We start from the raw sequence: 27,831 nt of genomic DNA, 5'->3' as shown, positions 1-27,831 counted from the left end.
CAACTAAAAAAGGGAGGTGCGGCTTGTAACTGAAATGTTTTGGATAGGTATTTTGTTTTGCAGATTGTATTGGCCATCATTAGAAAGACATCCTTGTATGTCTCCATCAGGGGAAACAAAGCTCATTACTTGGCAAATTACAACTTCTGTTTAGAATTATACCAGCTTGTACTCCAGTCTAAGTAAAAAAAATAGTAATTTCTTTACTTGAAGATTTACTGTGTCAGCCAGTGTAAAAACAAGCATGCTGGGTCTAGGAGAGAACTCCACTAACTCCATCTGGCATTTGACAGAATTGGTACATAAGATTTTACAGCTTTTCAGGGTCTAAGATCAGTGCTTGTTGTCTTGAGGGACTGGAAAATCAAGGCAAAAAGCATTTCAAACTGTTTAAGTTCAACATTAAGGCCTAGTAAAATTTTTGTATACACAGCTGTAATCTAGCTTGACATGGATTTATGAATTTGGGTGAATTTTCTTTCCCCAGAAAACAAGTATGTGTTCCATACAGCTTAGATACAGTCTGAGCTCTGGGTGACACTGCTGCAATATGTTACCTTGAAACTACAATTAAGTCCCATCTGAGATTTGCTATACTTTAGCCATGTTTTAAATGTCTGAGGGAAACCATTACTCATTAGCTACCTGCATCACGATGTGCTGCATTTTTCACTCCTTGGTGTACCTCTACAAAGATGGTAGCATGTGCAGAGTCCTTAAAAAGTGCATTCAGAGTTACTGCTAAATATCTCTGGAAATGAAGTGGCAAACACAGTGTAGATGCATGAAGAGATTTACAAATAAAGAAAGGTTTCCAGACATTTATTTCTGGAACTGTACACCAGGTATTAAAGTACAACAAATACAAAATAATGCTCAAAAAAATCAGTGTTTATGTACAAATATTAAAACCAATGCAACAACAGCGACTTCCTCTTGAACATCTGATACTAAAACATGTTCCGATTGTCACTTGATTTGTTGTTATGCACAGGGTAGTTACTTTGAACTGAGAATAACTGGAATCTCTGTTTTATTAGGAAGACTATAACCATTCCTACTTTATTGTACAATTGATAGCATCTTCCTCCTTCTTTCAATGAAAAATAGGAATAATAAAAATAGTAACCTTGTCATTATCTTACAAATAACTGTATTTTATTTCCCTGTCTGTAGACAATGTGCTTGTAATGCTGGGCAAATAGCGTCCCTGTTGGTCAGTTTATCCATTAGTTTACATTCAAAGTTGAAATACTCATTAGAAACTTTGGTTAAATTAAGTAGTATCACTGTGTCCTACTTGAACTGAAGTTTTCCTATATTTTTGCCCCTCAGTTTCAATTGCACAATTCACTGACCTAATTGTACACAATTTCATATTCTTCAAACAGTATTGTACATCCTTCAAGTAAATTCAGCAGTTTGACCATTACAAGAGGAAGACTAAACACTTAAGAACCTAGCATGGGAAGATGACGTGTGACCAACTGTGGTATTGCTATAATCACAGCACCAGTTACACTTCTACATGAATCTGCTACCCTCTTTAGATTCCCTGTACATAAAAAGGATACATTTACCAACACTGCAATTGCCCATTATGGATTTTTTGGTTTGTTTGTATGAAGAAAACACGTGGCAAAGGACAAAGAATTCATCACAGTTTGTTACAAGAATTGTGCTTCACTGTGTAATAGCCAAGGCATTGTAATTTCTTCACATGGTTGCAATTCAGTTAGCTCCATGCTAACTTCCAGAACACAATTCTTTTAATAAACAGTAACAAGTTCTCCATTTAAATGTTTAAACTGAGAGAAAAAAAGTAAGTCCAGCTTTTAAAAGTAAAGTTCAATAAATAGCTATTTTACATGGATAAAGTCATAGTGGTACAAATTTATGGATGTCACATCAAGCATGCACAAAAATGTTACTATACACAGAAGTAGTCAGAAAATATTGAAAGAGATATCTAAAAAGATATGAAGAATTTACATATTTACGAAATCTTGCAAATTATTGCCTCATTTTAACAAGGAATTAAAAGTAAACGATACCAGCTAGCTAGCCAACAGGCTAAATAAGATCAGCATTTATATTAGACTACCCGGATATCATTTTTCTCTCATATCATTTTCTGAATTTTGGTCAAAGTCTTTATTAAATAACTAAAGTGTCCATTCAACTTGCTGACAACCCAAACCTTAGACAAGTCTCTGCCTACTTTAAGAGCCCAGCAATGCATAGATAAACTGAGTATATTACTGCATCAACTAATGAAAATGGGCATGTTCATTTAAGTGCAACTGGTATAAGCATTCAGTCATCCTTGTATGATTTTTATACAGACCAGCCACTCACTGTAAACCCATAGATAAACTTGAATGTGTGACAATGGAAGATTATGGCCAGAATTCTACAAAATTACTTAAAATGGGCTGATTCATAAACGAAAGAAACAAGGTACAAAGTTCAGCACAAAACACAGCAGTAAGAAGCTGAGAACTTGGCTAAAAATGTCAAGAGTACAACACAGGGCCAAGGCTACCCGTTATTTACTGTGTACTTACTAAAGTTACATATTTCAGATGTTTAAGTTAAGAACGGATTACAAAATCATATCTACTTTTGTCCACTGTGCTAAACTAATTTGTTTTTAATATGAAAAATGTGCTATTGCATAAACACTTCAAAGCAATCTTCATTACAATGCTGTAAAGAAAACTCCATATGCTGCATCTGAAACTTGGGATATCAATGCAGTTCACAGTATGTGTAATAAATACCCTCTTCCCTTTCAAATATTAAAGTCACTACCTTCTAATTACTCAGCATAACCTTGAAGCAACTATTGAAAATAGCAACAATGCAAACTTAATTGCTTGAATAATGAAAACAAATTAGTGGCAATTAAACTTGTAATACAAACAGTGCAAAAAAAAAAAAGTATGGAGGGATGGGAGTAATCCTACTGAAGGGAGGTTCAGGTTTTCATTGGAACACCCTGCAAGTTGTATGCTACAAGATCTTACAAGCCAATACTATGCTTGCTTCCTGCAGCAATTGGAACAAACATTTGCAAGACAAACATCCTGGATGGCAAAATTGCACTCAAGGTTCAAAATAAAGAGATGTAATGAAGTTAAATAGTTGCTTTTATGAGATGCATTTATACTCATCCTTTCCTATTCAACCATAGAAGTGAAGTGCCATTTTGAAGCCAATGACTCGCCAAAACAAATAAATGCAATCCACGCTAAATAAAAACTTTCAAGCATGTACTTCAAGGTTCTACTATTACTATATAAACTAGATAGTCCCTCAAAACTGTAATACTTGAACTGCAGTGCTCCAAACAACTTAAGATGTCTTCCAAATGTAGACTGTTTAGTGGTAAATCCTAAGCTGTGCAGACTGTAGCTTTATACATCAGCTGCCTTAGGAAAGTTAAGGTACACGATTGCATTACTCTTCAAAGTTGTGGACAAACCCCTTCCAAACACAATATAGCCTAAAACTCATCTGTTTGAGCCAGTAAGTTTAAAGTACACAGACGTCTATGGCAGCATGATTACTTCTCTGTAAGGTAGCCATAACCTTTAATTTTGCAACAGCATTCAAGTATAGATCTTCACTTTACTCATCTTAAGTCCCTTGTGCTAGCTTCCACCAACATGAATTTGCTGCTTTGTAAACTGAAGTGCTCTAGTTTAGTATCACATGAGAGAAGGTTCCATTTAAAAAACATCCTTGTATGTTTGTGCAGTTTAAAATAAACAAACCCATCCCTGCCTTTATAAGGGGGGGGAAAAAAATGCTACATTGAGCAGGGATCAGGATCAGTACCTGTAAACATTGTTATTCCACTGCATCCATTACGGCAAAAGTAACTTACTAAAAAAGCCACTCCAATCCGTTCAGAACTTCTGTGCTGGTTTTGAAACGGTGGCCTCCGTCTACAGGCTTTAGGAAAAAAAACTGAAGCAGAGCTTAAAGCTGCATCACATAGTTCTCTTAGTCCCAAACTCTGCCACACATCCTATGACATTTCCACATTTATGGACTGAAAAAAGAAATTACTCTTGATAAATCAAGATATAGTTCTATACATACAAAGACATCACTGATGTCATAAAGTTCAAACTTCCAGTGAAAGACTAAGCAAACCTGATAGCTCCCATCAAGTTTACTACTACTGCATAAAGTACCCACTGTTTGTTTAGTTTTCCACAGTCATTCTGAATGAAGGGCAGCATGTTGGAGAGTGTGGGTATTGATAAAACCATTTGTCTCATTTGCAGATAGACTGCTGAAGTCAGCCACTGAAACAGCCATTTTGGCACTGGTAATGTGGTGTGTGTGGTTCTCAAAGTCCACACCAAGGTTATTTACAGAGACATCATTCATGAAAGATTCTGGGACAGCAATCCCCATTTTCAATCTCTTCGCAGGTCTTTCTGCCTCCTCACTGCACATGTTCATTTGGTTTAGCTCTGAATGATAAAAGCCAGTCTCAAATAAATTAAAACAATCACTTTCACCATTGCTAGGCAAGTTAAGCAATTCTTCTGTTCCAACAGGCACATGATTAACTGGTGCTCGGGGTAAGCTGTCCATGGGAGGAAAAGCATCATCCAGGCAGTTCACATCTGAAGTGTGGCAGACTGTAGCTACACTGTTTGTCAGTGCTGGAAAACAGATGAACAGAAATGCAAATGAAATAGTTGCTTGCGTAGTTCCAACAAAGATTTTTTTTTTCTTGATTTACCTGTCAACTCATTGGCAGTGATAGAGTTCAGAATGCTTAGCTGTTGGTCAGGAATGGTTTCTGTTCGACTATTAGATGTTAAGGCTGAAGAATGCACTGCTCCTCCAAGGGATTCTGCTTCATCTACCAAACGATCCATGTAGTCCCTAAAAGAATATTGCATCCATAATTTATTAGGTAACTAGAAAATAAGACCCGTAAATGACGATAGACTTAATTTCAGTTGCCATAGCCACTGAAGCTTTACACTGCAATGACAGAAGTGGGGTGGGGGCGAAGTCTTCTACATTACATAGATTTGCAACAGAAACATATTCCAATAACATTTTACTTACGTAACTCCTGGATGATGGTTATATTTCTTCTTTCCAAATCGTGTTTGCTGAGCAAAGTAATCATAACGTTCAGACTTCTTCCACATGTAGTAGAAAGCCACACACTCAGCAACTGTTCTGGTTCTTACCTAAAGGGCAACAAGAAGAATTGACAAGATTAATGCAAAGACTTAGGTTTTGTCATCTTCCCAATTCCCACTCCTGCAATATTGTTAGTTTTTGTTGTTCTGGAACAAATCTTTTCAGACTTCAAACAGACCTATAGTTTCAAGTATTACATTTGTTCTACTCAATGCATTACTGGAATTTTTTTTCTTAATCTAGGATGAAGCTCTATCTACATCTGAAGTACTTAGACATAAACATTTTTTAAACTAGGAGATATACCCTTTCTTGTGAGGGAAAAAGCTGAGCAAGTGAATGATCTAAGAGGAGTGAAGTACCAAAGACTCTGGATATGTATTTCTTTGGGGGAAGTCCAGAACTGTGGAGGCTTTGGCAACAGAGTTGTCAAACCAGAGCAGTAAATGCTTAAACAAAATAAAACTGTAATCTTGTTGAGAAGGTAGTAAGGACTGAAACATTTCACATCATCATCACATCATCCACAGTTCCAATTTTACAACTCTATCCAATATACAATGCTATCCAATACAGTCAGGCAGTAAAATATATTTGAGTGCTTCCAAACATACAGAAAGATCAGTGGTGAATCCAAAATGCCTCGGGGGCAGTAGTAAACCTTGCTAGTTTAGGCACAGACATACCAGGAAGGGGAGGAAATTAGCAGGTGTCCATATGCTAATGCATGAAGTCCCAGTTAACAAAGCTCTGCACTGCAGTGATAAGGAAACACATCTTGTTAAGCTGCTCCACACACTACATCTTGTCTAGCTGACACTTCCTATGTACAAGTGACATCACCTTATCTGTTCTGGATCCCAGAACTTTCCCTAAACTTTCCTGCTTTTTGCCTGGGTAAAAAACACAGCAGATTTCTTAGACAAATTCTGGACCATAGTGACACATCAACACATGTATTTTGTTCCGTGTTGGAAAACGTTATGTTTAATCTCTGATGCATTAATGCTTATTGGTAAAGTCCATTTAAAATCTCAACTATCCAAATTATTTAGGATGGGCCACACCAGGTACTGGGTAAGACCAGCAGATAGTTGCTGAACAGCAACCACAACCCTACAAAGTTCACCTGAAATACAATAAAGGTTCCTAAAGAAAGAAACCCTTTAATATAGTATCAAAAACATAAAAGAGATATACAAGACATTTGGACATATTGATATTGTAACTATTGCTTTTTGATAAAAAGAATAATAAGGCCTATTCTTCAGGCACAGAGAAGTCAATCAGAAGCAATCCAGACCAAGCTCAGAACTCATTTTATGCTCAGAAAAGAGAGTGTTATGGATGACTATACCTTATGAAAACACAGAACTCAGCCTGATTCTGTAAACTTGCACCTTCCTGGTGATAGAATAAATTGGGCAAAGATGCATTCTCCCCTCCTATAGCCATGGTATAGAAATACTGTTCACTTCTAGGAAAGGCATGAATTTAATTTGAATTGTAATGCACATGCATGCATAGAAGTAATGTCAACTTAAGCTGATTTCAGAGACAGTATATTAACTCATCTCACAATGCCTAGTATTTCCAATGACATTTGGAAACATTAGTGCAAAAGAAAGGAAAAATTAGTTTAAAAATGCCAAATTTATTTTAATATTGTTCTTATTTCCCTGTTTTATACGGCTTCTGACAAACAGATTGCCTTCACATAGTATCATACAATTTACCAACTCTTCCATTTAACTGTAAAATACTAACCTTGTTTTTCTGTATGAGATGGAAGTCTTTTCCATACATCAGAAGTGCATTTTCAAAGCTTCTGCATTCTTCTTCTGACCATGCCGTCATCTCTTCTAGATAATTATAAAAGTAGCATGAGAAACTTGATTTCACTCATTAATCTTTTACAAAGAATAAAAATTTTGTTCCTAATGGAAGAATATTCAAATGCATTCTAAAAAGAAAGTAATTCAGTTATTTAGATCATTTTATTCCCCTACTGAGAAACTATCCTACCTGAAATTTAACATTCTTCTTTACAAAGAATGATCTAGAAGAGTTTGATTTCAGAAATCTTTCATACTTGAAGGCAAAGGATATTTCAAAGGTTTATTGTTCTTAATACATTTGTCATCAAAAAGTAGTGATTGATAAACATCACTGAGGTGGTGTTTTTTCTCAATATTTCTTGTTACACAGGACACAAGGAACAGTGGTTGTTTGAAAAAAGAGCAAAAGAAAATCCTGTCTTATGGATGGCCCTGTTCTGAGTGAGCATCACAGACAAAAGGCCTGAGAGAGCTCAGCCCTGCTGTGCAAACCACAGGAGCAGTGCTAGGCCCACACCCTCCCAGGCACTCAGCAATCTAGGCCATGTCTGACCCAGGATCCAAGGACCAGCCTGGATGTCAGCCGTGGTGCATGGCACTGTAAATCACAGCTGAGACACAGGGTGGGATGAACTGTCATCAGGAGGGCAATTCCAACCTGACACTGACAGCCAGATGGATCCAGCATGAGACAGACTGCCCAGAACATACAACACCTTCCCTGATATCATAAACCCCCTGGTGAGGTAGTTTTTCCACACTTGGAAAAGGCATAATGCACCATGGAGGAGCGCCTCAGCACCCAGCCTAGGTCAGGAAGCCATACAACACCAACTGACAGGGACTACAGTTAACATGATTCAGGCTTTTGAAAAATAAGGGATATCAGGGAACCCAGAAAAAAACCCCAAATAACCACCTGGTCCTAAAGAGCCACAGGGGGTCACTTCTAACCCCATCAGATCTCAGATCTCTTAAGGAGAAACTGCAAATTTCTTATCTCCTTTTTTTTTTTTTTTATAATTAAGCCTACATTTTCTAAAGCTGGATTTTGGTTTGACAAACAACAACAAAAATCATTCAAGATTCTTGTTAATTTCCTATCTTGACTGTAGCTTTGGGTATATATATAAGTAAGGAGGGATTTTTCAGATCTCTTACATTCATAATGGTGATTCAAAAAGTTTCCACTCAACTAAAATGTAAAGCCAGTGGGGCAAAATGCATTCACACATTTCAAAGTATCTCTGGAAGCAGACACTGAAGACTAGACCTTTTTGCTCCCAGATAAAAAGCGATAATCACTCTACTGCACAGCTGTTTTTTTCTTTCTGAGCCCCATTAATTTTGCATTCCTTACTACAGAGTTCTCAGCCTTTGAAGAGGAGAAAACAGCCCCATGGAAAGTCTCACTGCTAAGAAACTCGCCTTGGAGGGGTATATTTTTGATTTCTGTACTGAGAACAGTAGTGAGCTTCAGTGGGTAGAGTGGATCATAGTATAAAGGCTACTTGAAGAGACAGACACTGACAGCACTACAGAATCATAGAATCATTAAGGTTAGAAAAGACCTCCAAGATCATGAAGCCCATCCTTTGATCAAACACCACCATATCAACTAGACCACAGCACTAAATGTCTTATATCCAGTTGTTTCTTGAACACCCCCACGGATGGTGATTCCATCACCTTCCTGGAAAGTCCATTTCAATGTTTAACAACCCTGTCCATGAAGTTCTTTGCAATATCCAATATAAACTTCCCCTGGTGCAGCTTGAGGCCACTTCCTCTCATCCTATCACTGGTTTCTTGAGAGAAGAAGCCAACCCCCACCTGGCCACAGCCTCCTTTCAGGCAGCTGTGGAGAGTGATAAGGTCACCCCTGAGCCTCCTTTTCTCCAGGATAAACACCCCCAGCTCCCTCAGCTGCTCCTCACAGCACTTGTGCCCCAGCCCCTGCCCCAGCTCCATTGCCCTTCTCTGGACTCTCTCCAGCCCCTCAGTGCCTTTCCTGCAGTGAGGGCCCAGAGCTGGACCCAGCACTGGAGGTGAGGCCTCAGCAGTGCCCAGCACAGGGGGACAATCCCTGCCCTGGCCCTGCTGGCCACAGCATTGCTGATCCAGGCCAGGATGCCATTGGCCTTCTTGGCCACCTGGGCACAGCCTGCCTCATGTTCAGCTGCTCTCACCAGCATCCCCAGGTCCTTTCCAGCCACTCTGCCCCAGCCTGTGGCACTGCCTGGGGCTTTTGTGACCCAAGGGCAGGACCTGGCACTTGGCCTTGTTGAACCTCACACCACTGGCCTCAGCCCATGATCCAGCCTGTCCAGATCCCTCTGCAGAGACTTCCTGCCCTCCAGCAGATCCATACTCCCACCCAAACTGGTTTTGCCTGCTAATGCACTGAGAGTGCACTTGCTCCAGATCATTGATAAAGATATTAAACAGAAATGCCCCCAGTACTGAGCCCTGGGGAACACATCAGCAGGGTGTGATTCCATTCACCACCATTCTCTGGGCTTAGCCATCCAGGCAGATTTTACCCCAGCAAAGAGTGCCACTGTCCAAGCCATGGGCTGACAGCTTCTGCAGGAGAATGCTGAGGAAAAAGGTGTCAAAGGGTTTGCTGAAGTCTAGGTAGGCAACATCCACAGCCTCTCCCTGATCTACTAGGTCTTACTCCTCCATCTATCCCTTACCATTTTAATGAGAGTATGACAATTCCATTTGAACTGGAATTGGTATAGGTAAGGACTACTAGTCCTTAGGATGGAATTTTGGCCTCTAAGCTGATGCCTCAGGTTTTAGCTTTTATATGTTTCAGATTCTGTGCTGCTTTAGTGTGTGGTTCTGAGCTTCATATGAAGGGATGGTAAGCTCTCTTCACAGAGAAGGCAGACAAAACAATTCCTTTCCTAGCTTGGGACCAAGGACAACCAACCCAAATTTCAGGCCCAAGAGCATAAACAATGGCAGAATGAGAAAGAAAAACAAGAAGGATGGGACTTCATAACCTAAAGCTATAACTGGACAATTAACTCCAATATGTAAATGAATCAGAACTTATAAAAGTGAGAGACCTCATCTCTGGTTGCACATTTTGCGACCATTTTGGGTTCATCTTGTGTGTAGCCCTGGCTGGGCTCTTGTACTGCCCAACATGTAACCATTAGGCCTTTTAATAAATCCTTACTTTGCTCTTGAACTCCATCTAGCCTCTGCTCTAGGTCACCCTTCACAAGGCATCAAAGCTACAAAAGAACAGAGGTATTTTTCAATCCTGAAACAGGAACCTAAGTTCCAGAGAGGTATTGGACTTAGGATATAGCCCTACAGCTGACATTTTAAGGGCTACACAATCTCTTCTTGTACATGACTTTTTAAAGCATTCTTCTTATAGTCCTTATTGCCCCCTTCAGCTTGACCTTAGTGTCCTGATTTTGGCTGAGATAATTTTCCTTCTAGAAGCTGGTAAAGTGCTGTGTTTTGGATCCCGTATGAAAACAATATTGATAACAAATTGATGTTTCAGCTGGTGCCAAACTGTGCAATTAAGGACATTTCAGTGTCCTGAGCTCTGCATTGCTCAGGTGCCCCAGAGGCTGGGGGAGCATGGCCAGGAGAGCTGACCTGACCTGGCAAAGGAATGTGCCATGCACAGACCAGCATGGCCAGGATGGGAACTGGGGGGAGCTGCTGGGGATGGGCTGGGCATCAGTCAGCAGGTGCTGAGCACCCGCGTCACTGTGCATCACTGCCTCCCTGGGGCTTTAGTCCTCTGTCTTTCCCTTTCATTACAGTTATTATTGTCATCAGTATCACTAGTATTATTACTGTATTCTTTTTTTGTTTCCATCATTAAACTATTCTTAGCTCAATCCCAAAGTTTTACTTTTTTCCTCTAATTCTCATCTCCACCAGGAAAGGAGGCGGTGGGGCAGACGTGAGTGAGCAGCTGTGTGGTACCTCAGTTGCCAGCCAGCGTTCAGCCACTTGGACACCCGTGTCTCACAGCACCTACGCTGCATACACTCAGCTTCCCTCTGGATCTGAGGGCTATCTGCCAGAATATCAACTTACAGCAGAGCTCGTAACTCATTCCACTTCACACAATACACATGCAAAAATACAGGACAATACCCCATCTTTGTTAAATGACAGAACTCTGGTTTTTATTTAAGGGATTAATAAATAATAAGGACAAACAAGATGGAAGCCCATTTTCCAATGCAGACTGAAGGAAAGCTCTCCATGCCCCATGGAACTATACAACAGAGCCTGTTCAGGGCTGGCATAGCACAAATGTTAGCACAGAGTGGGGGCTTATTTATGTACCAACCTACATTCTGATTTTAGTACAAATGTTATCAGACTGTAATCAATCATGATCTCAAAGAGGTATTAATTAATAGTGGGCGAGAACAGCTTTATAGCAGCAGAATCGCATCCCTCCCCACCCTTCTCCTCAATCTGTTTCATTGTTACAACAGCTGTGGAGGAAAGAAGGGAAGGTCAAACGCAAATCCTCAGCCTTTCTACAAACTGCAAACTTCTGTAGCAGAACTTTCAATTGGCCAACTGTCAGATTACACCTAATTTGTGCTCAAATCATAATGACAGGGATGTGCTTGATAATGTGATTCCTACTCAAGGATTTTCCACACAACTTTTTTTTTTTTTTAAACCACACTTTTCTGAAAAAACAGGTATTCCCTTACCCTGAGATGCCTTTCCATTTGAGCAGTATCTCTCAATTGCTTCTTTAACATTATGGCTGCTTTTAAGAAGTTCATACAGTGCCTATAAAATAAAAAAAAGTCTTTAGAAAAAGTCCAAGTTTTCTAATATCCAATCTAGACTCCAAAACTAGTCTTCCAGCGAACATATCTAGTGTAAAAAAATAAAGGATTTATCTTTACATATGATGAAAATTTAAAAAGAAGAGCCAAAACCAAAACCACCCAAAAGCTGAGGCAAGATTTAACTAAAAAAATGTAAAACACTACATGCAATCATTGAAAAGGCTGAATTTGTCAACAGTATGACAATCAGAAACATCACAGATCACAAGGCTGCTAACATTCAAATACTCAAGATTTTTAAGCATGTGCTTAGAAATTTTAAGTAAGATCCTGACTTCATAATATCCTACACTGAGTAGCAGTGCCTTTCTAGTACAAAGCAGAGAAGGAGACCACATGTTAATTACAGAGCTCTGTGTCACAAATGGAACAGGATATAAAACCTACTTGTTCATTGTCCCGTGTATGTAGTCCTTCAGGAATTCTGCCAATCATTTTTTCATTTCCTGTTCTTAAGGAGGTTTCAAAAAGGTATTCCTTAACTTTACTTTCTGAGATCACATCAGGTTTCCAAAGTAAATGGTCTTCATTTTCATAAGCTGATAAAACAGAAATCCATTCATGCCATGTATAACATTTTTAAGGCTGTAACATTAACAGCTGTTTCACAAAGAACAGGAACACAGAAGCAATCAAATGAAGCAATCAAATCAAGCATGACCATACCACTTTTAAACTGCAGATCATTTTAGCTATTTAGTAATTTTGAATTAAAATTTGCCAAAAATTACATAACAAAATGGCAATCTATATGACAATGTGATTTGTTTTTTCATTCCATAGCAACTGAATGCTGTTAAGAACTTGGTATGTTGGATGCTTTAAGTGGTTTGGATGTACAGTCCTCCACAGTACACTGAAATGACATCTGCAATTCTCAGATAGCTTATTTCAAGGATGATACAACACACAAGAGCTGACCTGAACCTCTGTTAGTCTGTGCATATGCTTCAACACTAGATTAAACTATAAATCCTTTACTCTGATCAATAGATGTGATTACAATTGCACATCATGTTTTATGTACTCTCTTGGCAATACAGAATTTAATACAAACATAGAATCCTAATGGCTGTACAGTGGAAAAGATGGAGATGCTCAAAGCTCTCCTAAAACTGCAGGAAACAACATTAGGCTAAGGTGAAGAACGAAATGACACAAAGTTCTTTTACAGCTTAATAACACAGAAAGCTTTCAGTCAGACACGTTCCAAGTGTAAAGTTTATAGGAGTGGAGAACTGCTTTCTAGCTCAATTCTGGCAGCTGGATTACATAGCACAAATGTAAGCCCCTATCTGCCATCACTAGTTCTTCCAGGCATACAGAAAAGGCTTTCATTTAACCCTCCAGCCCTACTACCAAGCCCAACCTTCCGGAGTGCTGGTGATACTCCTCTTCAGTTGTCTTTATCAACCAAGACAATGCAGTGCTTTTTGCTGGAGTCCATTACTAATAACCCCAAAAGAAGCTCCTTGAGCTCTCTGATCTGGCAGCTGCCCCTTTGCTCTCGGCCATGCTATCAGACAACACTTTCACTGCTTCTCTCTACTACCAACTCATTACAGAGAAAACCATCAGACTGACCCCTCCTTGGTCATCTTCTGGTTATAAGAACTTCCTTAGTTCTTGGCTAAGGATAAGTCAAGATGTGGAAATAGTAAAAGAACTACCCACATAAATCCAGTCCTTACTTCTCCATTTTTTGCAACCCACTAGCACACCATGCTTGAATCTTAAAAAACTGGAGTCTTTCCCAGATCTTAATCAACACAAAGATATTCACTTCCTAACACTTCCAGCTCCATTCCTACCAAACATTCTTCTCTATTGCAAAGGATTATTCCTCAAAAGAGTAAGTGGAACTGTTAAAAAGATTCAATACAAGTCACTCAAATAATATCCCCCTTAAATGTTAAAGAACCTTACAGAATATCAAAAATTTACAGAAAAAAACCACAGAATGCCCTTCATTTATTATTACATCACCCTACCTGTTTCTTAATTTCCCAGCTATTCCACCCATGACCAAATTTTTTTGCATTATTTGCCTTTTTAATTTCACAGCTATATGTGCTATGTTTCTAAAGAAACAAAACTCTATTAAATAAGGATCTTTTTTTCCACTCTAGCACAACTGCAGTTTTTAACCTAAATTTGCACTGAAGTAACATCATATTTAGAACACCTAATTTTTAAGACACAGTATAATAGGACCTATACAAGGAAATTTAAAATAGCTTATTGCTTTGTTTTCCATACCAATTTTGTAACTCACATGATTTTACCTGCCAAAAAAAACAAGCAAGGAAAGAGACTGTTTTGAACCACTCCAGTGTAAACTAAGTTACATGCTCATAGACCAGCTATGATTCTCCAACAAAAGTAATTCCTAACTCCTACAGTGAGTTGACACTTGATATTACCAGACACTTCAGAATAAAGCCTCTAATTTTGACATAAGAAGGTCCCCTCTAATTTGGAGAGTCACATTTCTGAGGTGTAAGTATACAGTTGTGCTACTTCTATTTTCTAGTACCTTTTTTTAATGGTCTCTGAGACTTTGGCGAGGTAATTTAAATAACATTTTTCTATCAAGAGCTATGTATAAACTTAAATAAGAAGTAAAACAATTAGAAGAACATACCCTTTTCATCATCACTGCATCTGCCAAGGTAAGCTGGAATTTCAGCCTGGTACTGTGAACCAACCATTATTTCCTGAAAATGTAAGAAAGATGAAGAGAAAAAGTGATCAACAATATTTTGCATATACAAGTATAAATAATGTCATTAACCTGGCACATGACATAGAATTCCTAAATGAAGGTACAATTTTAGATACATACTAAAAATCTTACTAGATTTTTTTTAACAGCAAAGTTCTAACTTTAAAAAATGTAATTATTACCTTTCTCAAATCTTCAGATGAATTACCATTGTCTGCCTCTACATCTTCACCATCAGACTCCTTATCTCCATCACAGGTGGTGTTTGCTTCAGAAACAAAGAAGTTTGCTTTTAGCTATGAAGAATTTTATGTTCAAGGATAAAACTACAAGATATCATTTACTTTTGAAAGGAGCACCTGCTTTTATTCAGGGAGACACGTATTGTCTGTTGAGCCAGATTTCCACCAAAACCAAACTAGAAGGAAGTCAGAACTATTTATATTTGTATATTTGGTATTTGTATTCGGAACTATTTGTTATTTGTATGCTGCAGAACTGAAAGATTCATCATCATTGCAAATGACACAATTTACTGTATTTCCAACTGCCAAAAGGAAACAAGACTTTTTTTGGTTGATTTTCTCAATAAAAGCTTATACATAGAGAAAAAGCAGAAAATTTCCAGGGCTATGACACAGCCTCAGGTTAATCACAAAGAGAGTAAAGCTGAAGGCATGCCTTTATTACCTACTAAAACCTTTCAACGGAAGTTTTAATGGGTATTCACAACATTCCTTGAAACCAGGCTGCCTTAGCACAGAATGAAGATACAGGAGAGACAGACAAAATGGAGTAGGTAAAAGAGAGCAAAAGACTCCTTATTCCTCTCATACCTTGTTTTTTTCCTTCCCTTAGGAAGAAATACAGCAGAACCCCCCAAACAATTCAAATACATTACTCCATAGAATAACTCATATTTTAGATCTGGAATGCTGTAGCACTGGGTTCTGAAGCAATTCTACTGTTATAGTTGTATAATCCCCAGCAGAAGGGAATCTACAGTTGTGACACAATTACACCTATTTGGTGTTCCTACCAACTTCAGAAAAAACATAAACTGGGCTGAAATTTTAGCCTGATCACAACTAGAACATCATGAACATAACAGACAATATCCAAGACTACATGGACTGATGGTCTTCTTCCATAGTAATTACTAAAATCACCAGTCTATCACTTTTTGGTTTTATAAGTAGCAAGCAAGAGGCTAACCTGAATGAATGGAAAAATATGCTTGGACAATCAGGCAATTATTTTGCTCAATTAATGTAAACTCAAGGAAACAGTCTGTGGTGTATCTTAAAACTTAATGTTATCTTAGAATCTGGGAAATGGACAGAGACCAGAAAAAAGATGGAACTTTTTTCTGTGCCAACAGCACAGAGAACTGATATCTCCTTCCCTAAAATGGTGGATATTCGACCTTAAAATGTCCAGCCTAATGTTCTAATAAAGTAACATTTTGAAAGAAAACCATGGCAGCAGAGAACAAAGATGACTGTTTCTTAATCCTCAGTACAGATGAGGGGCTAAACACATTTCTCTATGAAGCTGCCACACTTAAAATGTCATATTCATTAACAGTTCCCAAGTGCCACCATGTTTTGGAGTTTAACTGAAAAGGGGGCATTACAATTTTAAAGGTTTTTGTATCTCCCTTTCAATACAAATGTCCTGCATTTATCAGACAGCAGCATGCAAAGGGCTATGTTTGCTGGTGACTGAGGCAGCACAATCTCTTTATTCCCCCCTCCTCTACAAAAATGAAATTCCCCATGTAATACCTTAAGATATTTTCCAAACTAAAACTGTGATATAAGTCCTCCATACTGCTCTTAACTCTAGGACACCAGTGAACAAATGAGATGCAACAGGCAATGAGGAATATCTCATCCAGGTTGGATAACTGAACCACTGGTTCTTTCCCATCATAGCTCCATGGATGGTGAAATTCTGGTGGTCATGAGGTTTACAGGCGCCATCCCATATAAAACTACTTTGGCTCACCCCATGAAGTCCTATGGAAAAGTGCTGAGTGTGTGAAGGGAAATAATCACAAAGACACTGAATCCCAATTCACATCCACAGGCTGCACAGAGGAGCTGTGGCTCCTGGTTTAAAAGCAGCAGCAAAAATTTTAGTACAGAAACACTAATTTAAAAGATGGGTTACATGTTCATATAATTCACTATGGAATTCCACTAACATGGAAAATCATGAAGGGTGTTCCTCAATACTGTGTTAACTACTGACTATGAAGTCATTGTATTTATAGAGAAATGAAGTTTACTTGTGCTTTGAGCAGAGAACCAAATGTTAAGTGTTTTAGGTATTCAGCAATACCAACCAAAGGCAACGTTCATGTACAACATCCTGCAAAGCACTGGTTTTCAACTCCTGGTCAGTGAGTAGTACTCCTCAATTTTGGTATTTTAAGGTATGAAGCTATACATAATGCTATGACTTTTTGAGTACTATTATAAAATTAGGTTTCCTACATCTTAGTGGCCGAGGAAAGAAGTCAGTAGCCTCATGTGAAGTAACTGACGGTGTCAAGTCATCAGCAGAGGACTGTGTTTCTTCATCATCACCCGACAAGAGGTCTTTAGCAATTTCCTCCTGTATCATTAAAATAAAAAAAATTAAATCTCAGAGTGACTATAAAATACAATTCATGAGCAACTTAGATTCAGCCAATTGTAAGCCTCATTAATTAAAATGAATTACATTCCCATAAGAAAATGTAGCAGACCCTACTCCTTTAAAGAAAAAGCCAGTTTGCTCCTACTAACTCTAAGAACATAACCTTTCATTTCAGAGTCAAACATAGTGGTTCCCCTCTGTCTTCTATTAAAACAAATGCACAAGAATGAACTTCTGCAAGGATCAATCTCACATGTTCCTCCAACTGCTTCCAGTAAGAAACACCAACGTAAACTGCCTCACGTACTTAGCATTCGGTCATTCTTTGCATCACAGATACACTAAAGCTTTAGAAGCCTACTAATGCCTCCTAAACTCTGGGAAAAAGCCAACCAACCAAAAAGAAACCCCCAGCCCAATTTTTTGTAGACTTTGCCAAGAGGATACTTCTAGGTAACAAAACACCAAAAAATTCTGACTTTTTTGTAGGTTAAAGAAACAGTATTAAGAAAGAAAAGGCACACTCTTCCTCCACTCACAGATATGTTTGAACTCCTCTAACAGAGATTTGGAAGGGAAAGAACTGTATTAGACAACTAGCCGACTACATTTTTGTAGCCTCAACACAATCGTGAATCATAATGAGAATCAGATGTGCAGAGCCATCATTATATCCTTCTTGCTGTGGAGTTAAACATTACATCATACTCACAGGAAAAAAAAGACATATACTTACTACTTGCATACTTTCTAAGCTGAACTACAAGCTGCACATGCTTTGTGGCCAAAAATCAGAATAAAATCTCAGAATTTAAAGTTAACTTGCAAACCACAAAAGCTGAAGTTTCAGGGTTTTGTATCAGCAATGCAACACATATAGTCACTACACATAAAACAATCTCTCACCCCCCATGGCTGAGACCTTTCTGAAAGATTTGCATTTGAAAATAAAATTGCAAAGCATTCCAGAGTACATTTTCAAGTTATTTTCATACCATTTTTTGGTACTTGATATGTGGTTGAAGTCAGAGTTATTTCTGGACATCGCATATTTTATACAAAAATCCCACTTCTTAACTAAAAATCCCACTTCTTAACTAAAAAAACCCAAAACAACTAAAAAACCTCCTACTTAAAATTCTTGACATGTATTTCAGAAGAACTGTTGACATTTTCAGTTTTCTTTTGCACTAATATAGTGACACTAAAGTTGCTGTGCACCATTATCAGAACTAGATGTCCAATACCCTTGAAAGGATCCCACAGTGACAATAAATATTGAAATTACCAAAGGTGTACTTTGTAACATCAAGAGATTATGACGTGTAATTTAAAGCCATCTGGATTTCTGCTTTTAAACAACAATTCAAGTGAAAATGATTCAGACTTACTTTATCTAGAGTCATATCTGGAAGTTCATCTGCAAGTTCACTTGGAGAGCTATTTGCACTGGAACCTGGCATAACTGGAATCGTGGGCTCATAGCCATAGAATGCTAGTAAATCTTCCAATGGCATGTTTCCTTCCTAATACAAGAAGATTAACAACACGTCAATGTATTGTCAATTACTTGTAAACAGTGCAGGCCTAAGAGAATAAGACATATTTTGAAGAACAGAAACAAAAAACAAAGAAAAACTAAGCTGAAAGCAGGAATGATTAAAGGTTTAAAATATTGTGATTCTATGATAACAATAATTCATAAACATGTCTCTTGGCATATAGGGAAGTTCTGTCAAGCTGTAGGGGAAGACATTTTATTGGATGCAACTAAAGAGTAAATATTAAAAATTTGCTCCTTATCTGATTGCTACTGTAGAACATGATTTGTCAATATTTCTTCAAGAGAAATATAGAAAACCTTGAACACTTCATTCTTACACAGCTATAGCTGCGCATGTGAAAACCCCCACTGAAATAAGCCAATACAGCAACTTCTAAGCCCTTCCTTTTATCTCCTGCACAATGTATTTTATATGAACCATTGAGAATGTAACAAGACAGCCAAGAAAAGGCAAAAATCAAGAGAAAGGTGTGATTTTTAACTTGTCTTTTCCAATACCTTTTGATCAAGTGATTCTAATAACTATCATCATACTTTCATCCTAATACAATTAATAAAACAATAAACAGTGAGGAATTTTTTTCATTACCTGGTTCAAGACATCAGAGTATGAAAAATATTTTCAAATATTTACCCCTTTAGAAGTTATACCTCTAAAAACGTATTGTCGAACTCATACACTATGTATGAGTTTTTTCTTTAGCCAGGCAAGGTTTTAGTCCTGTAAAGACTTTTCACAATGGGTAAATAGAAACGCATGTCCAATTCTTTCCAGGATAAGGACTTATAGTAATAAAGTGTTTAAGATGAGTGTATCTCAGTTCTTCTTTCTTCTATTACAGAAGCAAATTTTTGTAAAATTTTGTAGAGTAAAACCTCCATTTTAACCATCAGACCTGGCAAACTGCTTCACTACTATAACAGCAAGCTCATAATCAGCAAAAATGTAATTTTAAAGGTAGTAAGGCAAGAAAAAAAACATCAGGAGTACAAACACTGTGAATTCCACATGCAGAAAACTTGTTTTTACATGGACTACACAACCACAGCCTTGTATTTGATGCTAAAAAATACACTTTTTCAGAAGTACACTGACCAAGACCTGCAGTTATGCTGAGGGGTGCACTAACAGTAATGCAAATAGCACCAATTTCTCGGTGTTCAGTGTTCAGCAGGCATGTAGAATGCATGCTACACTGCCAGGGATGAACAAGAGGTGTAAATATGAAAAACTTCTTATTAAGAAGTGTAAAATGGAATAGAAAAAGCCAAAGAGCACACTGATCATTTTGTACATCTGCTGAATGCTAACCTGAGACATAGAAATACCATTTATATAGCAAATTAATGTGACCCATTATGCATAATCCAGGGTTGTTTGTTTATTGGAAAAGTAAAACCTGACCGACATAATGAAACACAGCTAGATGCCATTTTAATAGTATGCAAAATGTACAGTTTCAACATGCAAGAGATCTTAGATAACAGGCCTCTAAAACCTATGCCAGTGACTTCTCTACCAAATCAAATGTGCTACTAAATCAAAGAAAATATGAGCACCAATACCTTTAAGAAGCTAACTTCAGCCTTTTCTGTGATGATGCACTGCTACATCCCAACCTGACTTTTCCTTTTATACAAGCAGGAAACGCATTTTTGCAGAAAACTGAACTATACAATACAAATTGAAGGGCAGGTTGAATATTCTTTTCACTAGAAAAGTTACAATATGTATGAAAAGAAAAATATGTATAGAAAGTACATATGAAATATGTATAGAAAACTACAATATGTACATTCACAAGGAAGAGATTCCTCTCTTACCTTTTCTAAATCTTCAATTTCAGAGCTGAAATTTTTGCTTTCTTCCATCATTTCCTCTTCTTCAAGAGTTCGCTCATCATCGTAATCATGTACCAGCATTTCAGCAGATGGGTCAAAGTCATGATCCTCAGATGATAAAGAGCCAACTATCAAAAAAAAACTTAATGTGAGAAACTATTTCCCCTGTACCAACATTAGAAATTAAATCCCAGCAAAAAAAAAATTGCATTAATTCTCTTACAAACAGGATCAGAACTCTCAGTGGAGTAACAAATTTGTAACTACTTGACAAATTCAGCTGCTTCTTTAGATGACCTTTCCTTTTCATATTTTTAAGTAATAAGGACAGCTTTCTCTCTTGCTACAAACAGAATAGCAGAGAGAAGTACCTAAATGAGCAAAACTAAATTTTAGGAAATACAATCCCAAATTAGTACTTTACTGAATAAAAGATTGTTCAAAACACTCTTGAAATCATCATTAAGCTACAAAGCACACACATCAAAAGATATCAGAAGCTGCAAGACTGTCATCTACAGACTCTGATTTTATTGATCTGATTTATATGGTAACAAGCATGGTTGTTCACTGGCAAACAGATAACTAGGTAATGAATTAATGTCCTACTAACAGCAAAGTAAGTGAGATTCGCTTCCAATTGCTTTAGCCTTACAAATGCATCTTCTAATAAAATTAATTTGTAGCACTAGATCTAGAAAAATACAGCAGAATTTCAAGAAATGCTATGGAAAATACACTAAAAATAACAAAATGCTTCTAATGGATTTCATTAATTAACAACCCAGTGTGATACCTCTGTGGTCCAACAGACACTTTTTAGTTACTGAAGACAATACTCAGAAGTATTCAAAAAAGTACTATTATTTTAAATGCACTTTGTCATTTGAACGATTATCATTAGTCAACTAATTTTCAAGACGAAAATATTCTGCATCAGTAGTCAATATTCTGCAGTCAAGAATCACCAAATTACAGGGTTGCTTTGCTCTTTAATGTTCACTTCTTTATGGCTTTCAGGCTGGAGGAAAAAGAGAGATTAATATATTTCTCTTCCACTTCTGCTTTCCCCTTATATACTAGTGGTCTGTTGCAATCCTTAGCTTTCAAGCATCAAAGAAAAGGTTTATCAAGAATTATTTCTATCAAGGAACTTCTTCAAAAGTTTTGAAATAAGTAACTACAAATTTTCAACCCCCTTCAAAAAATAATACAATATTCCTCTTTGCAGTGCTTTCAGCCTTGAGACAGCTGTATATACCAACACTTCTGAACCTTAAAGAACGCGGCTTTTCATCATTTATGCTAAGTATTCATTCTGTACACGCAGGTAATTGAACTTTGTTCAGCTTGTCTAAGACAAAGCTATCAAAGTTTGTAATATCACACTGTAGAGAAACATTCAGGCCAAAAATGCTTTATAGTCACATGCTATTCATATTATGGTCTCACAGAACTTTCAGCACAGCTGATGCTACTACAGCTCCAATAACGACATTATGCTTTTAATCCTACTGTTGGCCATCACATCATGCTCAAGTTTTAAGAAAGTCTCAACCGCCTTAATCTAACATGCATTTACAAGGGTGTGATCAAGATTATTGATTCAAATTGCTTTTCTAACTCACTTTCCATTTAACTCAAGGGGAAGTTCTGTTCCATAGACTTTACATTAAGAAGTCCCACTTCTCCTGTAGTTCTGAAAGTTCAACACCCCATTTAAAATATTCAAAACTATGTTGAAAAGTACGAACTCAACAAATTTCATAATAGTTAAAGATGATGACAAACACTGCAGAATGCCTTTACATAGAAGCAAGTATGTTCCCCAAATACTTGAGAAAAGCCCTGCTGATGTTAATGATGCTTGGTTATATAATGTAGTCCAAAGAACCTTAACAGCATTTAGTTACAGCCTTAACATATAATCATAACTTGTTATGATTTTAAACATTTTCTGTTATTACCAAGAAGTAAAAAATTTAGACAAGCCTGTAGTTATCAGCAACAAGAGAAGCTGTCTCTCTCCAAGCTATCTGGCTTTACTGAGGTGCTGCCTCAAAAGTGCTATACAACTCTGATTTCATTTTTGGTACCGAGGAGCCAATTTCTAACTGCAACTGGACTTAAGTGAAGGATTCCGTAGCGCACATCTCCTCTTAAAAACCTGGCAGGCGGTTAACAGCGTGCACACGAAGCCTTAGGAAAACTATGAGGGGATAAATTTGGGAAGGAGCAGCAAGGAGAGAACGGCGTGCGGGCGACAGGCCGGGTGCCGATGCAGAAGGTGGGCGAGGACGAACCTGGGCTCGAACTCCCAAAGGAAGCCTGCAGGGAAAGGAGACAGCGAGATAAGAGCGGGCTCCCAGCGGCCCGGCAGCAGGCAGGGCCCTTCATTCCACGCAGCCGTCGGAGCTGCCCCTTTTCCCCGCCGCCCCGCTTTTCCCCGCTCCCCTCCAGCCTCAGCCCCAGCATCCCGCCCTGCTGGCCGTTCCATCCCGCTCACCCGCGCCCATCCCTCCTTCCCTCGCTCCCGCCTGCCGTTCTCCGTCCCTCCTCCTCCTCTGGCACAAGGCCCCCCCCCCGGGGCCGCGCCAGGCCCGGCCGGCAATCCCGCTCCCTCCGGCCCCGGCCAGGCAGGACGTGTCAGGGACCGGACTGGCCGCCGCCTCGTCCCCGCTCCCAGCCCGGGGCTCGCTCCTCCTCCCTCCCTCCGGGCGGTTCGCCATGGCCCGCGCCGCAGCGGCGACACCGCCGGCCCGTCCCGCGGCCCCTCCGCCGCCCGCGGGCCGCGCACCGGCACCGCGCCCGTCCCGCGGCCTGGTCGCGCAGGCTCCGCCGCCCCGGCCCCGTCGCCCCCGTCGGTCCCGCCGAGCAGCCGCGGGGGCGCCTCCCGGGGGTGCCGGGGCGGCGCGGGGGCGCTGCGGGCGCGGGGCCCCGCGGGGCGCCGGGCGAGCCCCGCGCCCGGCCCGCTCTGCCCGCTCACCTCCGCCATATTGGGACGATGGGGCCGAGCGGCGGCGCCGCGCCGAGTGCCCGGATGGCGCCGTGAGCCAATGGCGGCCGCGGGCCCGCCGGACCGTCCGTGCGGGCGCGGGGGGACCGGGACTGGCCGGGCCGGGCCGGGCCGGGCGGGGCGGCGGAGGCGGGGCAGCGAGCGCCGGGGACCCGCCGGGACCCTCCTCTGGCGGCGCCGCCCCGGCCGGCGACGGCGCTCGGCCCGCCCCAGCCCGGCCCCGCCCGGAGAGGGCGCCCGCCCCGGCGGCGGAGCGGCTGCGGGGGCAGCCAGCGGAGCGCTCGGGGCCCGCCAGAGCCGTGTGACTCCGACTCCCCGGGCCGGGAGCGGACCCGGCCGTGTCACCTCGGTACCGGGTGCTGGTGTGCAGGAGAGCTGGCGTCACGCTGACCCCTACGCCATAAGTGTCAGGAAGATGAAGCAGAACTCCAAAGCCTTCAGCCTTTCTCGTGTGCGTTGTCTGCTCTGACAAACAGAGAAAGTAAAATTTACTTTGCAGTGTTTTTATCTAAAACGTGCCATGTCTGTTACGTGCAAGTTATATCTACTCCTTTTTACACAATCACGGCATTGTCAGACCTGGAAGGGACCTCAGGAGATTCCCTGGTCGAAACCCCTGCCACAGGGTGGGCATTCAGTGTCTCAAGAGAGGGAGACTCCATGGCTTCCCTGGGCAGCCTGTTCCAGTGCACTGCCACCCTCGATGTAAAGTTCTTCCTCATGTTTAGGTGGAACTTTTTTTTATTTTAATACATGGTCATTACATCTTGTGCTGTTGCTGGGCACCATTGAAAAGAGTCTGGCACCATCCTATTGGCACCTGCCTTTGAGATATTTATACACATCAATGAGATCTCCTCTCAGTCTTCTCTAGACTAAACAGGCCCAATTCCTGTAGTCTCTCCTCATTAGAGATGTTATGAATGAGGTCCCTATATGTCTAGAATTTAGCAGCAATTTTAATTGAGCAGCAATTTTATATAAAATAATGCAATCAAATATAATCAAGCAGGTACAAAATAATTTCGCAGTGGTTCAGATAAAGCATAAGCAAAACCAATCTATTGGGAAATAGGGAGGGCTTCCCACCCTGCCTCACATACAAAAGGCAAAAGGATCCAAACACAACCTATATACTGTATGCTAATACATATTCATCAATATTTTCCCATAAATCTCCTCTTTTTGATTTTTGAAATCAATGCCACTAGACTGCATAGCGCATGCTCTGCTTGTTTCTAAGGGGTCTTCTTTAGCTTTTGGTGGTCAATTCTGATGAAGGCTTGTCATCATCATCACTGTGCTTTGAACAACCCCACATGTGCTCCAAGTCTTGTGTTATAGAAGTCAGCATTATATTCCAAAAATAAGCCTTATTGTTTCATAGATACCTGGAATCATTTAAATTTTGTCCATTTCAAGGTCGACTCTCTAATTATCCTGAGGTCTATTCTGTTTTGGGATGTTATTTTTCTCAAACTACATCCTGCATCCTATTTTCTCATGAACATCTGAAAACATCTGTTTTGTGACACTAATTACATACCCTTTTCCTCTATTACTTTTTAAAAAATATTTTCTAAAATACTGATATAGTTACAATTGTTAGCATGAATCACATTCATTTATCAGAGATGTTCCAGTCCCATCATCTTTGTTGCCATTCACTGGACACTCTGGTATTCCTTGTCTTTTTTGTACTGAGGAGCCCAGAACTGGACACCGTACTCCAGATGTGGCCTCACTACGGTCAAGTAGAGGGAGAGGATCAACTTCTCTTCACCTGCTGGCCACGCTCTTACTGTTCTCTTAGTAGCAATTTTTCCCACTCTACACATAAAGTTGGGTTGGGCTGTCTTTAGTTTGATTCTTTCATCCCAGGTTATAAAGACTGATGCTTTTAATTTTGGATTCACAAGTTCCTGCTTCTGGCCAAATTTCAATGGCCATACTTGCTATATTGAATATTGCTCTGCTGCAGGGGTGGTGTGTGTCACAGCAACACTCACAGGCAGCAGTGCCCAGGCTGTGTCCCACATGGGCACTGGGGAGGCTCGAGGCTGTACACAAAGTGAATGGCTGCTTTGGATGCATCCTAAGTTTGGTTTGGAGACAGTTTAGAGATCTCAAGCTGGTTTAGGTACCTGAATAGGAGAATTCTACAATGCTCAACTCATTCTGCTGGGACCTGTTGCTCTGAGAATCAGAGTAAATGAAATTGTGTCATGCTGCATAGGTGAGTCTAACGTAATTCCAGGACTCAAGCTGTTTGTATGCCTTTGAACTACACAGCAGCTACAATATAGTCATACTGCCCTCAATGTACCTGGGGTAGAATGCTGACAATATAAAAATCACACAAGTCTTTGCAGAAACACGTATTTTATGAAAGTTATCACAGTCACTGGCAGCTTCATCAGTACCTCAACCTCTGTTGCTTGATCAGCCTTCGTGTTCCTTGAAGTTACCTGATAAAAATGGTCAGTATCAGACAGATGAGCTCTGTCAGGGCATGCTGCACATTAAGAAGCAAGAGTCAATCCTTTCCACTCAAAAATTAAGAAAGCAGATTTAATCTTTTCCACCTCTGACTGATCCAGAATGCCATTATAACCCACGAATGTTACTTAGTCTTTCTAAATTTTGTTCCCTCTAAATACGAATCCAGTTCCCTATACTCTTGAGCCTCAGGTTGGGTAAGGCAAATAGCTTCTCATGGACTCAGAATGTGTAACACACACACAGGCCTGTTCATATTATCAATAAAATTGCACAGAAAATGCAGCAGGAAAAAAAAAATCTCAATTCAGGAGACTACATATTTGCTCCTATCTACACTTTATTAATAGGAATGCTCTCCAATTTGGATGCAAGTACCTGTTTCCTAATTCCTGAAGTAGATTACTTCAGAGTCCTTTGACTGTTTAACATGATTAAGCTTTTAAATGGTGTGCAATTTTACAGAAAACTCTATTGTTAATTTGCTACTTAAAATACTTTACCAGATTTAGAACTGAGTTTTTAAATTATAATTCAGTACTCTTTGAAAAAATAGTATGAGCTCAGAGCTCTATCACAGCCGGTCATGATGTGAATTCCAGAGCTGCCATATAAGATGCAGCAAGTATTCTGGAGAAGCTACTGCTTAGAGCTGTGGACAGGGGGCTGCAAGGAAAATAAAAATTACTGGATTCTAAAGCATAACAGTGAAAAGAATTTTCACTGAGATTTAGTTTTACACTTGGGAATTGTAGCTATACAGGAAAACATACAAATATTTGCACATTCCAATACTTAAGATAAAGAAAAAGAAAAAATCTGGATCTTGAAGGAAAGAGTTGCTTTGATCCTGTATCACAGTGGGGTTTGAATTGTAATATCTATAATGCACTTGTATTCTATGCTGTTACAAGATGTTTTACTTCCCAGAGATTTTTACTTAGTGCAGATCAAGATAAAGAGTGAGGATGGTGAATTACTGGGCTAGAATTGTTTTTAATAGAAATGGAAAGGAGCAGGGATGTGATTGCACCACATTTCAAGGTGTCTTTTCTCTTGAACTGGAATCAAGAAGATGGGACAAAAATCTGCCTAAACTGTACTTTATGAAGTAATGGAGGATGATACATTATATATGTTTTGGCTATATTTTATAATGGGATTTAATCTGAAACAAAAAATTGTTTCTATTAATTGAAACAGTAAAGAAAGTACAAACAACTAAAATTAATTATAAAAAACATGAAGCAAAAAAACTTGAAACAAAAAACCCCAACAATGCAATGAAACTGAGCAGTTATAGATAGGGAATTTTAAGACAAAGAGGGCAGAAGCTCTAGAAAAAAAATCTCTTGATCTGTAGCATTTTTTTTCCTTCATTCCTAAAGAAGGGTAAAATTTAGTCTTTTGCTTCCTGCACTCTTAGCGTGTGCTGTGAGGAAGAGAGACATGTGATGATCAGAGATTACCATAAACATGTTTGAAATCTTAGTTTGTGTCTGGGTGGTGTGGATATGTGCTACTTTCTTACTTCAGTCCACACTCTTCCAGCAAACCATTGCCCAAAGCCCTAGAGTAATGGCCTCAAATAGGCCTTTCTGTAGGCATAAGGAAAAAAAAAGCAAAGCCTGCTTGTTCAGGAAATGGAGCTGGTCTTA

General features: G+C 39.5%; 1 protein-coding gene across 5 annotated transcripts; it reads right to left on the bottom strand.

Moving 5' to 3' along the window:
- Positions 1–806: 806 nt before the first annotated feature.
- MIER3 (MIER family member 3) lies at positions 807–23,820 on the bottom strand. Of its 5 annotated transcripts, none has more exons than XM_077171218.1 (13): positions 23,645–23,820; positions 22,287–22,986; positions 20,641–20,786; positions 18,644–18,778; positions 17,108–17,228; positions 14,789–14,874; positions 14,526–14,598; positions 12,269–12,420; positions 11,738–11,819; positions 6,949–7,043; positions 5,101–5,228; positions 4,766–4,911; positions 807–4,685 (listed from the first exon to the last, which is right to left on the bottom strand). In XM_077171218.1, exons 2-13 carry the CDS (start codon positions 22,291–22,293, stop codon positions 4,231–4,233), a joined length of 1,626 nt encoding a protein of 541 aa, XP_077027333.1. In that variant the 5' UTR covers positions 22,294–22,986; positions 23,645–23,820; the 3' UTR covers positions 807–4,230. The 5 variants fall into 5 exon arrangements, with proteins under 5 accessions (XP_077027333.1, XP_077027335.1, XP_054507655.1 ...); XM_077171220.1 differs by having other exon boundaries at positions 22,626–22,986; XM_054651680.2 differs by having other exon boundaries at positions 22,962–22,986.
- Between the last annotated feature and the right edge of the window lie 4,011 nt (positions 23,821–27,831).

The sequence above is a fragment of the Agelaius phoeniceus genome, chromosome Z (genome assembly GCF_051311805.1).
Source record: "Agelaius phoeniceus isolate bAgePho1 chromosome Z, bAgePho1.hap1, whole genome shotgun sequence".
Lineage (NCBI taxonomy): Eukaryota > Metazoa > Chordata > Aves > Passeriformes > Icteridae > Agelaius > Agelaius phoeniceus.
The sequence above is the reverse complement of the archived record's forward strand: the minus strand, read 5'-3'. Positions and strand labels throughout refer to the sequence as shown.

Excerpts from the sequence above, each read along its gene's own strand:
- MIER3 (XM_054651680.2), bottom strand. Across the intron at positions 18,779-20,640 it reads AAATTGAAGATTTAGAAAAG|GAAGGAAACATGCCATTGGA; the intron begins GTAAGAGAGGAA and ends TTCTTGTATTAG. Across the intron at positions 4,686-4,765 it reads CACTGCCAATGAGTTGACAG|CACTGACAAACAGTGTAGCT; the intron begins GTAAATCAAGAA and ends TCTGTTTTCCAG.